At 43.4% G+C, this 18,247-nt stretch overlaps 1 protein-coding gene across 2 annotated transcripts in view; it reads right to left on the bottom strand.

Moving 5' to 3' along the window:
- AGAP2 (ArfGAP with GTPase domain, ankyrin repeat and PH domain 2) overlaps positions 1 to 18,247 on the bottom strand; it is a 488,971-nt gene that overhangs the window by 155,511 nt on the left and 315,213 nt on the right. For both annotated transcript variants that reach the window (XM_069230930.1, XM_069230931.1), the window contains exon 8: positions 5,193 to 5,345. In XM_069230930.1, coding sequence (XP_069087031.1) covers positions 5,193 to 5,345 — 153 coding nt within the window. The remainder of the gene's footprint in view (positions 1 to 5,192; positions 5,346 to 18,247) is intronic.

The following is an 18,247-nucleotide window of genomic DNA, read 5'->3' as shown; positions in this document are numbered from 1 at the left end:
CGAAAAATACCCTGACAGGGCTATAGCACTATTTAAATATATGGATTTGGGGGTTTTGCCTGGTTGAGTTACGATGAGGAGTTCAGAGCCCGAGTGAGCATCAATCCAGACAAGCCATGGGGCGATGTAGACCCAGAATTATGGATGCAATGGATGGCGTCGTCGCAATCCACGGCATCAACCCATATGGCCAGTGGTTTGCCGGTGGTTTATAAGCCGTTTCAGGCATGTCCCGCCCCGGGAGGGGCGGGCGTGGGACAGAGAACAACACCTAACACGACGGGAGCATGCTGGAACTTCAACAAGGGGTTCTGTTCCAGACATCCTTGCAAATTTAAACATGACTGCCCCAAATGCGGGGGCCGTCACCCAGTCATGCAATGTTTTTCGCTTTCCAGTCCAGCCGAGCAATGGAGAGCAACAAAAGGCAGAGGGATTCAGGGCGCTCCTGCTCCAAAGGGGGCCTATGCCAGTTAGGTTAGACTTCATCCTACCATGGCTGCACAGATAACCGGATAGGGCAACAACGTTTAAGTTAGCAGAAGGTTTTCAGGAGGGTTTCAGGGTCAGCTACCAAGGCCCACGGAGGAGGCGCTGGGCAGACAATTTGAGGTCTGCAAGGGAACTACCACAGGTGGTAAAGAAAAAGCTGGACAAGGAACTGTCATTGGGCAGAATTGCGGGGCCATTTTATGAGTGGCCGAGACAGAATCTGATGATCTCCCCACTGGGAGTCGTGCCGAAGAAGGCCTGATCAATCACCTGTCATGGCCGGAGGGCACATCTGTTAATGATTTCATTGCGGCAGAAGACACCAGAGTAGTTTATGCATGGGTGGACGAGGCTATAAAAATGGTCAGGGCTTGTAGCTACGGGGCAGAAATGGCTAAATGCGATATACAATCAGCTTTCAGTCTATTGCCGATACACCCAGGAGATTTTGATTTGCTGGGGATGCAGTTTGACGGAGCAATCTATGTTGACAGGGTCCTGCCCCTGGGTTGTGCGATTTCATGCGCCCTGTTTGAAGCTTTTAGCACCTTCATGCAGTGGGTCTTTGTCAACAGCAGGGGCATTATGCGGTGACCCATTACTTGGATGATTTCCTGTTCGTAGGAAAAAAGGATTCTGGGGATTGCAGGAAGGCTTTGACAAGTTTTCAGGACATGGCGCACCAGATGGGGGTGCCTCTGGCACCCGAAAAGACTGAAGGCCCCTCGTCGGTTCTCACCTTTCTGGGCATTGAGCTAGACTCCATTACCCTGACGGCCAGATTACCGGCACAAAAAGTAAAAGACATGCTGGATTTCTTGGGTACAGTGAAAGAGGCACGGAAAATCGATTTGCGAACAGCTCAGAAGTTGTTGGGGTACCTTAATTTTGCTTGTAGGGCAGTCAGAGGGGGGAGGACTTTTTGCAGGCGATTGGGGTTGGCTATGTCAGGAGCGGTGATGCCACATCACAGAATAAGAGCTTCAATGGGCCTTAGAGAAGACGTTAGGGTGTGGGAAACATTCCTGAAACATTTCAATGGGGTATCCATGTTTTTCTGTGAAGAAGAGATAGTATGGCAGGTACAGATATTTTCAGATACGGCAGGAGCAAATGGTTTTGGGATTTTTTGGGACGGCAGGTGGTGCGCAGAGGCGTGGCCAGCACTATGGTTACGGCAAGGGAGGAGTATTGCCTTTCTGGAATTTTTTCCCCTTCTAGTAGCCATGGCAGTATGGGGGCAGGAGTTAGCAAATAGGACAGTTTTATTCAGAATTGATAACATGGCAGTCGTGGAGCTGGTTAACAGACAGAAGGCGAGGGACCTGAGGGTTTTGCGCTTGTTGAGCCATTTTATGTTGCAGTGCTTATCTTTGACTGTGATCTTTAAAGCTGTCCATACACCAGGAGTTTTTTTTATGAGATTGCGGATTCCCTGTCTCGTTCACAGTGGCAGCGTTTCCGCAACCTGGCGCCAGGAGCAGAACAGACCAAGACAGCGGTCCCGGCAGACATTTGGGAGCGGGGGCATGATGATCACGGGGCTGGTGGAGATGTCTTTAGTGGAATCCACTCGGCGAAGTTACTGGCTGGCCTGGTTGGATTTTCAATCCTTTGAGCGGTTTGCAGGAAATTTTTGGGAACAGAGTGAAAAACAGCTAGAGCATCGTGCTTTGCACTTCGTGCTGTCCATGATACGGAAAGGTTTATCAGCAGCAACTATCGGGGGAAAATTGGCAGGTGTATCGTTTTACGGGAAACTGTTTTTTGATCACGACCCGGCTAGAAACGATCTGTTGGGGAGGATGTTAAAAGGTTGGGGCAGGATTAGAGCTGCATTGATTTTGAATTGTTACTGGAATTGTTACACGTACTGCCGGTATGTTGCGCAGACGAATATGAGTTAGCACTGTTCCGCTTATGTATGGTGTGGATGTTTTTTGGAGCATTTCGTGTGTCGGAGTTGTTGGGTGTTGGGGCAGCGGTTGGGATATGCTACAGGGAGGTGTGCGTACATGGCGATCGATTGGGGATCTGGCTTAGACGATCTAAAACCAACCAGCTAGGCAGGGGAAAGTGGGTATGGTTAGAAAAAGGGGGCAACGTGTTGGCCTGCCCAGTGACGGAATGGAGGAATTTTCAATCCTCATGTATGTCGAGCAGGGAAGCCGGGGTTTTTGTGCACAGGTCAGGGTCCAAGCTCACCAGCTTTCAGCTTTTACGCGTGTTGAGGATGGCGCTGGGACGGACGGGCCACCGGACCATGGACTTTGGCACACATTTGTTCAGAATTGGGGCAGCTACGGCCGCAGCGCATTTGGTTTGGGATTGGGCAAAGATCAGGGCGAGAGGCTGCTGGAAATCAAGGTGTTGTGAACGATATGTTAGACCCTGAGAGGCGAGGAATGACAGCTGGAGGGTTTGAAAGGGGGGTGAGGAGGGGGTTTACATAATAAAAACACATGTTACAGTTATTTTTCCATTGCAGGAGATGCGTTTGGTCCATCGCAGGGCAAGATGGTAACATGACTGGTAGGCCATTCATTTATTCACTGGGCAGCGAAGTTCGCAGAGAAACAGATATATGGTCGGGCCCTGGGACTGTCCAGCAGGCGGCACGAGGTGCTATGGTGGGGAAAGAGCGGCATGCGGTGGGGTAACCTACTTCCTTTCATCACATCTAACTTATTGAACTGGGGATGTCTGGACTTGTTAATCATCCACTTGGGGAAGAATGATCTGGTGAAATTATCAGGACTTACGATACTGCAACACATGCAGAGAGACTTGGAGATTATCAAACAAAAACTGCATGGTACATGCTTGGTGTGGACAGAATTTGTTCTCCGTAGAGTGTGGAGAGGGGCAGTCAAATATGGAGCCATGGAGCGGGCTCGCAGGAAGCTTAACAGAGCGATGAGGGTTTTTTGCTGGGCACAGGGGATAAAAATACTGAAACATGAGGGCATTACAGAGCAGGATGTAGCATTATTCAGAGACGATGATGTTCACCTGTCCACACTAGGGAATGCATACTATCTGATGGATCTGCGACTGTTGGTTGAGGAATTGTGGGGAGAGAACTTGTGGATCAGGAATAAGGAATGAGAAGTCCTGGTTGCAGTAGCGTGGCTTTGGGGGAGTGGGGCAGCAAAACGCCAAATGGGTTGGTGCTGGTTGGCAGTAGATGGGGGAGGGTGGTGAGTCAGATGCTGGCTTGGCCACCCTTCCAGGGAATAAACAAGCAAGTGAAGGCTCTGAGTGGGGGTACGCACGAACCAAATGGGGCATGAAAGGAAAAGGGGAGTGCGTAGGGGAATGGAAACAAAATAAGGGTTTGGAGGGGAAGGATGAGCGAGGAGATGTTAAAGGGAGGGCGTTATTAAAGTTGCGGTTTATGTTTAAAAGTTAAGGTTATGTTGCTTATGCAATCCTGTCCTACTAAATGACCTTTTACACTAAAACAGCTGTCACTGAATTATTTCCCGATGGAGGGGCCCGCGGGGAGCAGGAGCACCGCTCTTGTCTTCCCGCGGGCTCTTTCGGGAAGGAAGTGACGGCGTGGGACCAGGATTGGGCAACAGGTAAGTGGGGGTGGGTCTACTGGGTGGGGATAAAATGGGTGTGAGGGTGGAGGGACTGGCCTCTTTCCGCGCAGCCCATCGTGCGGTTAGTTTGGCCTCCCACCCACCCGGCAATTAGAAGAGAGATTGGAAGGATGGAAGTTAGAGTCGAACATCAAAGAGGAGGAGGGTAATCGTCAGTTAGGGCAGGTTGCAGGAGTGAGAGGGCAGTAGATGGGGGAGGGTGGTGAGTCAGATGCGGGCTTGGCCACCCTTCCAGGGAATAAACAAGCAAGTGAAGGCTCTGAGTGGGGGTACGCACGAACCAAATGGGGCATGAAAGGAAAAGGGGAGTGCGTAGGGGAATGGAAATGAAATGAGGGGAAGGATGAGCGAGGAGATGTTAAAGGGAGGGCGTTATTAAAGTTGCGGTTTACGCTTAAAAGTTAAGGTTATGTTGCTTATGCAATCCTGTCCTAATAAATGACCTTTTACACTAAAACAGCTGTCACTGAATTATTTCCTGATGGATCTTACTCCAAACTGAAAGGTACTGGGGAGATTTTACAGACAATAATGGTAGCAGCAATAGTATCATCCTTACGGAATCAGGGCTAAAATGAGGTTTCAAATATTTGGGCTATCTGAAATGGGTTTGGACCAGTGCTTTAAATGGGCAGGTCCTGTATGGGCCTGCACTTGTTTAATTTGACAGGGAGAGTACCTGCAGTTCTCAGCAATACTGCAATACATTTAATGGTAGAGTACCTCCACTTCTCAGGTACTATGATAGTGAGTACCTGTAAATCTTTTTTTTTCCATTTAAAGCACTGGTTTGGACTATTTTATTTTTCTATGGTTTACATTTTACAGAATTTTAAAACATGAAATATCCACAGAAACATGCAGGTCGTACTCCGTCCTCTCTCTCTCTCTGGCTACCACTTTCTTCCTCTTACTCTCATACACTCACTTAAGAAGTTGTTTTTTAGTTGACTGAATGTTTTTGCCATGTGGTATAATGACACTCATACTCAATGCTCCTCTACACAACCTCTGCTTTTGACCCACCAGGGTGTTGGTAGCGCAGAGAATTGACTATGACTCTCATGCGTTCATTCCCTCTGCCCCACTCACCGTGAAGAGGCTGGTTCTGCGCTTTGCTCCCCGGTGGAGGGAGCTGGGTGTGCCGAGGCCCAGGGAAATGTCGCTCCGCAGCTCCCGGTGGCTGATGTTTGGCGTGGAGGGGAGGGACGAGGAGTAGTCGCTGGCGTGGCCGCCGTTGCTCGCCTGCACAAATCACAGCAATAGAGACAATCAGTGATGCTAAAGTGGAACCTACATGACGTTTTCACACTACTTTGTGGCACTTAACTATCACATCAACCAGAACAAACCAAACCTAATTCCCCCACCCCGGTTGAACACAGTGTTGTAAAAACCAGGGACCAGGGGCATCATTACTTCCACTTTGCGGCTTCGGCGGTGGGGGAGGGGGCAGGCGGCACTGAGCAGTTCTGTGTAACATAAAACAAGCACATTGTTGTTTTTCAATCCTTTGATCTTCATCTGATGTACTGGTCTCCAATCGGGAGTTCATAAATATCATGGGGTGCGAGTTCTATGATGGAAGTGTGGGTCCAAGGTGAATAAGTGGAGCACTAGAGCACAAAAGAAAGGAAAGCAGGCATGGAGACAAAGAAGGAGGGGTAGAAGTATGGAGTGAAAGCTGGAGAGAAGGAAGGCAAGAAATATCTATGGTTTAAAGGAGAGGACGGTGAGATGGAGGGATGACTGGAGACAAGGTGAAAGTATTGTGAGAGGTATGGTTAACTAAATATAGGCTTCATGGAGAGAAGGGTGGATGCATGAAAAGATGTGGAAAAGATGGATGGACAGATAGATGAAGAGAAGGATGGGTTGCTCGGAGCTCGAGAGAAGAATGGATGGGGAGAAGGAGAAACGAAATGAAAGTTGAAAGGAAGGATAAAGAGGTGGGTGGATGGAGAAAAGGAAGTAATGATAAATAAAGGAAGAAAGGATGGAGGAGCAATACCAGATCGATAGATGATGGATAGATGCTTGAATGGATCGGTGGATAGGATGGAGAAATTGATGAATGTACACACTGAAGAAAGCAAGGGGAAACACAGGCATGAAAAGATGAGATTGTTAGTGAGAAGGAAAGAAATATTGATGGATGAACGGATAGACTAAATGAAAGAGAAATTATATTAAGAAAGATAGGGCAAAGGAAAAATTTGTCGATGGGTGGATTGAAAAAGGAAGGGATATAGGCAGAAAGGTGGACCACAGTGGTGCAACCTGGCAGACTGCATCTGCCCTGGAGACACAAGGTCACCCAGGCCAATAACTTCAACAACAAGATGCACATCATAAAAGCATTAGGTCAGGGAAAAACGATGAAGCACTCACAAAGGTGAATTTGCTTTGTATCTGGCTCATTTTGTGTCTTTTGTGAGCCTGTAATTGCCCTGGAGGTCTTAAATAAAAGTTTACTCTGTTCCCTGGAGATCTTTGAAGCCAGCAACAGGGTGTTATCTGATTTCTGGAACCGCTGGAACTGTTGCTCTAGCCAAGTGATTACCACAATATCACCATTTGAATTAGAACACCCAGTGGCTACACCAAGCCCTCAGTAAAGTCCAGCTTTTCCCTGGCCACTTAAGGGTCGATGGTGGATGTGTCTAGTTCCCATCAGTGCCCTACCTCCAGAAAATCGAGGCCCTGACCGGTGGGTTCTGAAATACAGGCCTTCCTTCCCATGTGCTATCAAAAAGACTTCATGGGCAAACTTGCACCCCAGCTGTCTACTCTTGCAAACAACTGAGTCCAGTGGCTGCTGAAATCACAAACACAAGTGAGTCATTTGAGCCCGACCCCCCTGAACCTCTAGCTCCCATCCTGTCCAACATATCATGGCGACGGTGGGCGCTTCGTTCTTTGGGTGGAGGGGTACACTGGGACAGATTTTGGGAAGTCATAGCAGGTGCATCGAAACGTTCCTCGAGCATTCTGAAACTTCATTAAACACCTCATGTGAGAAAGCAGACATTTATTTCCATGCCTTAATGCGAGTACTTCATTAAGAATATGTCTGTGCTCATCTAAGCCTTAACCAGTACTGATTCATTTCATGACTGAATTGCAATATCGTTTCCATGGTAACCTAAAGTGCACATTAACTTAAATATGTCTGCAAAGTATTATGTAGTTCTGAGGCCCAGACGCCATTTTATTCATTATTAGACAATAGCACATTTTCTGCGCTGTGTGGTAAGCATCGCCTTGTTTTGAAGATTGCCACCATGAAGCATCAATTGCAGAAAGTAGCCGTGTCAATGCGTGTTTATATTCTTGTAGGTAGTCTCCAAGGACTTCTAAAAAATTTCCCCGTAAGAAGATCTTGTTTTCTTCTTAGTTAGTTTCATCAGAAGTAACATTTTCATTCATATGCTCACTTTTCCATTGAATGTATTGAGATAGAAACGTACAAATAGTGTGTGTAAAACGCACGGATTTTAGTATTATAAGAGACAGCTGGATTTTGGGTGGAAGTTCTGGTATCTGGTCCACTGAAACGAAAATTAATGTGCATTGTTTTTCTTGCATCTTGGCTATTTTTGTACAAACCCATGTTATATTTTAGGCTTCCTGAATTACTGTATTTTATTTTAAATATGTAACGTAAATCACTGCACCTGCAACCACAGAACCATTACTTTAGTCTGTGCCGAGTATCCCTGTATATAAGTGTCTCTTCGTTTTGCTGAATGAAACCCTGTTATTTTGGTTCGAGTAGTACAACCTAGAGCAGCGCAAAACAGTTTATTTGTTTTCCAAAAGGCCACCAGGCCCAATATTACATTGAATTCTAGCACGGCACAGAAGGTCATAGGCTCTTCTGGTTTTCAGTACATAGCTTAATTGTATGTGTATTATATTATTCTTATGTGTGGTTAAAGCTCTTCTCTTTTTAAACAGCTGAGATAAAGTTGCCCTTATTAACTGCTTTGTGAAATCTGTATTCTGAACACTAACCTCACACCGTCTTTTAGAGTAAGCCTTGGCTGCTGAAGAGTGTGAGCCTATGAGAGTCAAGTCCATAAGGGCAGTACTTGGTCATCCAGTCGGAGTTCATTCGTTTTGTGGCATAAATACACTAGCAGTAGGCAACCTCATTTCTTACAGTTAGGCCCTGACACCTAACTGCTCTGGGACCCCAAGGAAATCCCCCCAGGCGGTGGTCCTGCACATCTTCTCTTCTGAGTAGGGATCTAATTATAAACATTCCACTTAAGTGTGCAGCCTAATTGGTTGGTAAAACTCACTTGGGTGAGTCTAGACTTGTGGTCCATGTTAAGAATCATGCACTGGTAACTGATTGACTTGGTAAACAGTTCTCTATTAGCATAAATCATAGATTTGTCATTAAATTTCTAGTTCGCTAGAAACTGATCACTGCAACTCTGGCAAGGCAGTGTGCATGTTCTTCTCGGTCTAACCTAATTATACAATTATATGAGCTTTTTCAAAAAGAGTAGTCTAGATCCAGAGTATGTGAAAACGGGCGTTTTCTGAATAGAATAGATACAGTGTCTAAGAAACTGACAAAACTATTAAAGAGGAATAATTATTTTCAACATCTGGTCCGAACATGTTTACTTACACCAAGTGGAAATAATTTGTTTGTCCAGGTCAGGCCACTGAACACACCAATGCCAATGGACTGTCCCAAAGATTGTCATGCACTGCAGGCTGAATATTTCACAGCTCCACTGCCCATCCTGCCAGACATATGTAAGAAGTCACTGATAGGATATGTGTTCTAAACATATAGCATTTATGTTAGCTAAACTTGTTCCATGTTACTGTTTATACAGAAGTGATTACTGTATGAAAAAGTCAATTAGAATATGTTATTGCTCTAGTTGTTTCACCTGTTGGATTTTTTATATCACTGTGTTAACAGGTAGTTTCTGTCAGGTCAATGTGTTTTAACTTGTAGGCACCACCCCTCCAAGGCCCCCACTTCCTGTGACATTTTAAAGTGCCCTCATATCCTTGCTGAACGCCTTTGTGAGCTAAACCTTCATCCTTCCTCCACTACCTCTAAGTTGGCCCTTGGAAGTGGGATCTGGACAGATCTAACAATGAACCAAGAGGAAGGGTGTGGCGCTATTGAGTTGCCCAGCCCATCCATTCTAGTCTGTTAATAGTAATGGTCCCCATGCTTAACTTGAACATGTACCTGCACATGGTCAGCAAAGGCACTCATTTTTGAGAACCATGATCTATTTGCCATCATCAGACTTTGACTCAGAGCAAGACAGAAGAGTAGAAAAAGACAGAAAAAACAGTCACTAAGCGAGAGAGCAGGGCTGATAATGAACCAGCAAGAGGTATATAAAGGGACAGGAAGTATGATGAAGCAAGCGTCATGTGATGCAATCAAGATTAGGCAGCCATGATGTTCAGCAAGCCCAGAAGCACCAGTGGCAGGCTCCTAAGAAAAAAAGTTGGTCCGCTGCACTATTTAAAAAAAAAAAAATCTACAAATTAAGCTCTGTCTGCACTGCCATGTCGTTCTCAACTCAATTAACTCTATGCCAGTGGGCCAGAATATACAATGAAAAAGAAGGAACTTACAAGTGTCCCAGTTGTCTCCGTCTAATTGGTAGTCCTGGGTGATCCCCTGCCTGACATAATTTAGTATGCGCTACTTTGGGTGTACAGGCACAGAAGGAGAGGCACAGGACAATATCAGCCTTTCCAGATGACCCCTTGACAATTCAGTCTATAGTGTGATATTAAGAAAACAATACCTCTGTAAAGAGTTACTGTTTTGATTATTTAAAAAGTTGATGTTTGTGAATTAGGTCTATTATTTCCAGATAAGAACTGGATATGAAAGAACAAATCGAGTTTACTTCTAAATAACATCTACTTCACAATTTCAGCGGTAGAAAGCATTCAAGACAGAAAATGTACACACATTTAATAAATAGCAAATAGCCACAGTTTAAGTATTACTCCTATTTTTGTCTAATACACATGTTGAATAATATGAGCTTCAACTGGGTCACAGCAAAAAATGAGCAAGTTCCTACCGAGCAAACAGCCAAACTGACACATGGAAACCTGGTCACATTTTTCTCTCAGTTTGGAATTAGGTTACATTTTCTGTGTATACTGTTTGGAACAGAACCTCAAATAGGAATGAGTATCGCTTTCAGAGTTCTGAAATGTGAACCCAGAATATAATGTGTACTGAAATATTCACTGATTTGGTGACAACAAAAGTTGTATCACATCACAACATCTTTTCTTAAAGGACTTCAACATCCTCTGGGATATCAAACTCAAATATTGATTGTAAGAAATTGGGTTCACTGTGCAGAATGTGAGGCCCGCATAAGTAATATGTCATCAATTGTCTTCTTACTGGGAACCAAATACCCCACTTAAGCACCTGACTCTCTCAGGGTAGTGAAGCAGAGCAGTCCAAGGACTACTCAGGGTAGGTAGTGTGGGCTATCATGCAACATTAACACTTATAAATGATTGTCCAGTCAGTGCTTTTTCTTTGAAAAAGGAAAAGTACATTTATTCCACACACATTACTACACATTAATTAATTTACAAATATATACGCCAGGCTGATGGAAAATACCTTTGGTGAAATCCTGAAATCAATTGGTCAGGATCTCCCAAATCACAGAACCACACCCATCTGTACCAGAAAGAACATCACAATATAAAGTGTGTCATTACACATAAAGCAGGCCTACACTCTTTGACAAGGGGGCCACTACATTAAAATATAGGCAAGCCTATTGGCTAACCACATGTTGAAAAGCACCATCTTATCAATGGAACCAGTAACCATATATAAATGCAATCACTATTGTCAATAACACATTACAAAGATTATCAAAACCACTGTCAGCAATATACTTTAAATAAAGCATTGAAAATCATCATAACATGTTTTTATTACATATTTAGGACACATAAAATGCGCCCATAGAACCAGTCCCTAAACGTCACGCTCTACTGAGGTGTAGAACAAAAGTTACAGCATTAGGAATGCTTAGAATGAAAGTTAAACAGCCTGTGAGTCATGCACTTCATGGCCTTAGCAACTTAGAGTAACTTTCCAAATACTTGGGAGAGAGGCTGCTGCACTCCCTGCAGTCTCCCACAATCTGTTGGTCAATCATTAGTAGTACCGCTGCTCAGACTGGGGAACCACAAGAAGCAAAAAACATATTCAAATCAGCCCTTGCAGGGCATTATAGGGTGTTCCCATGCTGTGAGATGTGAATATATGATGAGCTGTTTTTTGATAGCGGTAAGGCGTTATTGCACCACAAGTTTCTTTCTCTTTGTGTTTGCTTATTTCAGATTGAATGCCCCGCATCCACAGCTATCTTCTCACTTTGAGCCAGTGCAGGGAGCCTACACCCATGGTGCCCGGCCAACTCCAGCACAGAGCCTCAGTGCTTTGGAGGCTGTACTCAGCACATGCTTGGTACTCCTGTTGGGTGGGAGCACCCTTCCTTCTGGCTCCCACCCATGGTGGGAGCTGTGTGGATACTCCATGCATGTGAGGACGATGGGCAGGGCACCCACTGACGGACCCTGTTCTCCCTACTTCTCCAGGGTCGGGAGATGGAGTCTCGGGTCCCACACACGTTTGCCTCGTGCTAGTCCCGTTTTGATTTCAGCTGCGGACCCTGACTCAAAAGCTCACCTTGTGACTCAAACGTCTCGTATTGTCAGCATTTTAACTAAATATTTCTTAGAAAAGCTTATCAGTATCCTCTCTTAAATCACAACATCGAGAGACTAGCGCCCAACCATCCTTACACTCCCTCATAAAATCCACTGTAGTTCCTCATTCTTAAAAATGTCCCACCATTCCGTCTCTTCATTCACATCATTTTGATCTCTCTCAAATTAAAACTCAGTAAAGCAGCACTGGAAAGAATCACTCATGCTCTAACATAAGGCATACAGAACTACAAGATGTGAATTATGTTAGTTCTAAATCAGAAGCCCCGCAAACTTGGTGCTATTGAACTATTTGTTAATGAATAAGATACTTTTTGGGAAAAAAGTAACTTTGTTTCCGGAACTCTAAAAGGTTAAGGTGGTCTCTGAAATCAAATGTTAAGCTATATAGCTTACTCTGATCACTTTTGTACTTGGGCATTTGTCTCAAAAACACATTTCAATTATGTTGAATATTTGTAACACATTTAATTTTCCTTAACTTTTAGCATTTTTTCTTCTCTATTTTCTTTCTCTGAGTAATTACTCCAAATATACCCATGAATTATATTTAATATTTGTTGCACATTTTATTCCTGGTTTTATTTCCCTTTGTTATCTCTATTTTATTCTATTTTTTTCAGTTTTATAATCTAATAATGTTTTAATGGAAGCTGATAAATCTTAAATCATATTGCATCTCAATTCAAAATACATCCAGTGGAAAGTGGTTTGCTAGATGTCATGAAGGCTACCCTTAAATCAGTGCTAACTGTCTAAAGTTGAAATACACTAAAATTTAGATTTTCATTGAGAGAGCACTGATCCTCTGAACTCCATTATTTTGTCTAAATTCCTTGGTAATGTTACTTTCTTCTTGCAACTAAGTACCCTGGGGATTATTTCAGAGCAGAACTTTCATTGGAAGCTTTGTTTACCTTTCAGTTTGGATGGGAATGTTCTTTGTAATGTAATGGTTATTTATGAAGCACTTTTCACAAATGGCCAGGAGACAAGATGGTGCAGAATGAACACTAGTTGGTTGACATACATCTCTTTAACTTTTTCTTTTAAAAACTATTTTTTCTGCACATTCTATAGTCAGGCTGCTTGTACAAGACTTCTTTACCACAAATATGATCTTGCCGCATTTTTTAACCTGTCCTCAAAAAGGCAGACTTAGATGTCAAGTATCTCAACAGTCAGTCTATTGATAAAAACAGGGGCTCTAACTGTAAATAGTCTAATGATCTATGCACAATACCTTTAGTTCAACTCATTCTGCCACCAAGAGTGAATGAAGGCTTAAAAGAACAGTTGAGCGGGTTGTACTATTTAATATCGACACCAAAAATACCATAGTATGAGAGCATCAAAGACAGAATATTGTGGAACAAAATACCTAAAGGTAAGTGCATATAGGTAAGTATAGATTTACTATTTCTAACTTCACATCTACTTATGTACATATGTGTGGAGTTAGGTATAAAAGATGTAGACTTACAAACCTGTCCCTATTCATTTTTTCAATATTTTGTCCTAGATATTCTTTCTCACTGACAGGCTGCACACCTGCTGAAACATCTTCACTGTAAAAAAGATTCATGAGAAAATGTGCAGCCCCACTCGGCAAACTATTTTACAATTAAAGTCAGATTGGGAGGTAGCCAACCGCAGGTATGCTGATCTACCATTAAACTTCCATATGATAAGAGTGGATAGTCAATCCCAGTTCTCAAAACATATTATTTTGCTACACGGTTTGCAATTTACCCGGTACCATCAACATCACCAGCATCCTCAACTAAATAATGCTGATATGCACTGTTCATTGCACTGCCTGGGGGGAGAGGGAGAGAGGCAGAAAAGCTGGACTTAATAGACTGTACTCAACGGCTCTTCCACTTCTGGATAGCCTTTCACTCCCTCTGACTGGGGAAAGGTTTGTCAAAAATACCCTAAACAAAAGAAGATTCACAGTGAAAGGCCACCTTACAACCCCCTGATGACTCTTATCTATTTCAAGTTGAGGCACACATCCCTTAGGAACCTCTGGACTTCACAGCTATAATGACAGTTGTATGCCTGCCTACTACCGGATGATGGGTTTCTAAACTCTGTGTACACTTCCCCAGATATAGGCCTGAATCCCCTCACCACACCTGGGCCAAATGGAATAGGGATCGAAGCATGACTATTGATGAGTGAGACTGAGGACAGTATTGTGAGCAAACAGCAACAGTTTCCTCAAAATAAACACTCAAGCTTCTGAAATTGAACTTCCATAATCGTATTTATTATACCCCAGCTCTCTTACACGCTTTTAATAACACTTCGGATTCCTGTCATAGATGCTGATGTAGCCCAGCCGGCTTCTTTCAATTTCATGGTTTTGTCTGGATAAGCTTGAACACTGGAGGGGGTCTTGCATTCGATTTCACAAACTGTTGGTATCTATATCCCTCAACACCGCCCGCTACTCCCCCTCAGTCGATCTGTGAATGCATTTGCTGTTTAATTTCAAACAACCCATGATGTCACTACTATTCAAAAAATGTATCTCCACTGTTCTAAGTCTGGCCTCTTCATGTATTAAATGCACAACAATGATTTCATAACAGAAGGAATGGGGTCTAACATAACACCTGAAAGATGGTACGATTATTTCAGTAGAATTTATTCCTATGTGGAGGCCCCTAGAAAGAAGGGTTGCTAAGTAAGTCTCACCGCAGTTTGGAAATCAGGTTTACCCTAATAGGAGTGATAGTTCCCATTCAAGAAGGTCCATCAAAAAAGGCACTTGGTCCTGATGGGATACCAATGGACCTTTACAAGGAAAATGTTCCCCTCTAGGCATTTATCATTACCAACACTTTAAATGCTGCTGCAATATATGGTATACCCCCATCCTGACAAACAGCATGTATTGTTCGTGTTTACAAAAAAGGTAATAGAACCCACCCCAAATGTTACTGGCCTATATCACTGCTGGATCCTGGAGTAATAATTATAGGGTGCATTATCCCATGGAGATTAGAGAGATGGGCCAAGGTTAATACCATTATGAGTCCTGTACAGCTTGGGTTCCGAGAAGGTTTAGGGACACAGGAGCAACGTTTAAATCTACATTTACTAATAGGGAAATACACAATCGTCACAAAAGAAACTCTGTATCTTGCAATAATGGAACTTAGTAGTACGTGTGACAGGGCTAATCACAGTAAACTTTGGGGATCCTACATAAATAGGGTGCACCTTCGTCCATACTGGAATTTTTATGGGTGCTTCACATTGGGATTAGAGCCTAAGTTAGGTATGGCACAGAGGGAGAGTGCACTGAATCTTTTAATTTTTTTGTGGTGTTCTAGCTCCAACTTTATTTCTTCAATATATCAATGGCGTACATTATTTTCTAGTTCCCCAATGTAAAGAACTCCAAGTTGTTAATGGCAGAGGCATCCCAGCTCTGTTGTATGGTGATAACGTAGTCCTTCGGTCTTGAACATCGAAAGGCTTGCGGGGATCTGTTAATGTCTTTGTGAGATACATGGATGACTGGGACTTGGACGTTAATAGATCCAAACCCATTGTTTGGTCTGTGGCAAACCCCCTAAGCAAACCAGGTCCAGTGGCTATTAAAGGCCAGCTTATTAGCCATGTTCATGAATTCTCCTATTTGGGTGCAACCTTTGATGATGGGGGAATTGACTACCATGTAGCTCTAAATGGTATGCCCTCTTTAATGCTGTTATTAGCTCTGTATTTGTACTTTCAGCTAGAGTTGGAAATAAACCTATCTTGCCTCTGCTGGAGGTGTATAATAAAGTGCTCTCCAGTCTTAACCTATGGGGCCTCCATTTCGGATATCAAAAGAGTCCCACTTTATGACAGGAAGAAAACTGATTTTGCAGGTGTTTACTTGGAGCTGGGCCTAACAGTTCTTGCTTTTCATCGCATGAGGAATTGGGCCTAGAGCATGTGGCAGACCGTATACAGCTTGTCTCCCTGCTTCTTTGGATTTTGTTATGGGGTGACAAGTATGCTACACTTAATAGGGAAATTATCTTGGACTGTTTGTCCTGTGATCTAGGTTTAAAAATACCATGGCTGAATTATATTAGAAAGATGGCTCAAAGCCTGGGTCAGCCGGTGCTATTTTCTTCTCCACAACTGTTGACTGAAAGGGATGGGAAGGGATCTGGGTCAAGAAGGAGCACAAAATAATGGCAGTGGCCCAAAAGGGAATGAAAGGATCTAGAAAAACTGACTGTGCAAGACTGTATTTTGGTTAAGACACTTCAGGGTATTGAGCTCTACCTTGCTAAATGCATGGGACAGAGTTCTTCTTATAACCATCTTTCGCACTTGGGCAGTTTGATTCGAACAGCATTCTTGTATGCCCTAGTGATGTTATTTCCCCTCAAACTTTGTTGCACTTGACCCTGTTTTGTAAGATTTAGGAACACTTTAGGCGCAGATTTGTATTACCCATTTTTAAAAAGCAGGGTTTTGTCAGTGCAGGACAGCCTTTTATTCTCTTCATATGGTGGCCGATGTTACAGTGTGTTTTGCGATGGGAGCTCTTCTGAAACTTGGAATATAGTAGCGGAATGCTACGAATATCTAATGTTTTTAATGTTTCCTGTATTTTATGTCTTTTGTTCTATCTATTCATAGAAAGCTGATTTTTTTGTGACGAGCTCTGTGCTCTTTTATGGTTTACTTTTTTTAATATAATGATTGATTGACAGATTTCATATCGATGTCGTTTATTAAATTATGCCTGAAGTGCTTAATTGAGGTTTGGACTTTCTGCTAATTGTGATTGTTAAGCATTTGTAATTTGTATTCACTTATTATTAATATTTACTTAATTCAAGGATTGTGAAAATATGATTAAAAACGTTAAAACATTTCAAGTCAGAAGAACGTTGTATTGCATGATAGCTATTTGCAACATCCAAAACCGATTTGATAGGGGGCGGGAGCTCCTGTGTAGCGCCTTTATTAGCATTCCGTGAAGAGGGATGCTGAAATCTATGCTTTTCGAACGCCTCGGGCCAGCCTGTGTTTAGGTCAGTTTGTAGGAAATTACAGCTCCAAAGTCACCAGTACAAACATATTTTGCGAAACAAAAGCTGCAAAGAACCGCTGAAAATGCCTTGAACGATTGTCTTCATTTAGTGGCCTCTATGTGCCTCTCACAGCTCTGTCCCTGTTTCCAGGAGCAGGGCCTGGCTGTCAGATGCGATGCCACCTACCCACGCCTTCCTACCGTCCACTGGTGGTGAGACTGTGTTTTCTGCAGCTCTCCAGGCCCCGTATGCTGAACCGGTCTCCTCTCTCGTTACATAAAATATTCAGTGGCCTTCACTAAATGAAAAGCCTGCCTTTCCCCCGTTCATAATCTTGACACTGACTCACGCTGTTTAATAATGATTCACCGTCAAGAGTCTCCGAGCCTCCCTATTTCGCAGAGGCGCAGCAGCAGCAGCTCTTGTGCTCTCTCTGAGCTCCCAGGATGAGGTGAGCTTCTGCTGAATCCACGTCTTTGACGCGTCAGCTTTGTGTTTTACATTTATCCACTTCTATGTACAGTTGTTTTAGGCAGGAGGAACAGTGGCCGTGGACTGAGCCCAGGTGGTGAATGGTGAGACAGGCCCCTCTCCATCACCCCGCACTACTGTCACCTATAGCGCTTAGACATCTTCATCAGGTTTCAGTAAGGCACAAAAAAATCTAACCCACGAGGGGAGGTTGTTCGTCCTACAAATCAATGTGCAAAGAGATCACAGGAATAAAAATAGCATGACCCAACGCCACTGAGTCATGGCGGTGGGGACAGCAAGGAGCTCACCACCGTGGTCACCATCCTTAGGGCTAAGTGGCACTTATTGATCACCTCGAGTAACAACCCTCAAACAGAACACACATCTCAAGCAATGGTCAGCATTTCCCAGAGATGCCCTGCCAAGGTGGACTACAACCTAAATCTAGTGTCCTAGCTTTCCTTACCCAAAATGCAGTTGTCAAAGAGCAGGATGGAATTACAGATGGGAAAAATGAAATAGGGAAAGGCATTCATGTTTACAGGATATATACATCCACAACGTGCCATCACTTCCCTTCACCTGAAAGTATTTCTGTCTTGACCATTTCAAAAACCCTATGGGATTTTGGAAGTTTAATATATCCAACACTAACTGGAATATTTTCAAGAGTGTCTTTTCAGTTTTGGGAAAAATGAATAATCCTCAAGCTCATGTTTGCACCTTTATCACTGAAGCTAACGTAATTTTTATTAACATTTGTAATTGGGCATTTTATCTCTAATTCAGACTTCCCTTCTTGAACAAAGGGTACAACACTGGGCAAATCACTTTAGCTCTTTGTGG

The sequence above is a fragment of the Pleurodeles waltl genome, chromosome 4_2, assembly GCF_031143425.1.
Source record: "Pleurodeles waltl isolate 20211129_DDA chromosome 4_2, aPleWal1.hap1.20221129, whole genome shotgun sequence".
Lineage (NCBI taxonomy): Eukaryota > Metazoa > Chordata > Amphibia > Caudata > Salamandridae > Pleurodeles > Pleurodeles waltl.
The sequence above is the reverse complement of the archived record's forward strand: the minus strand, read 5'-3'. Positions and strand labels throughout refer to the sequence as shown.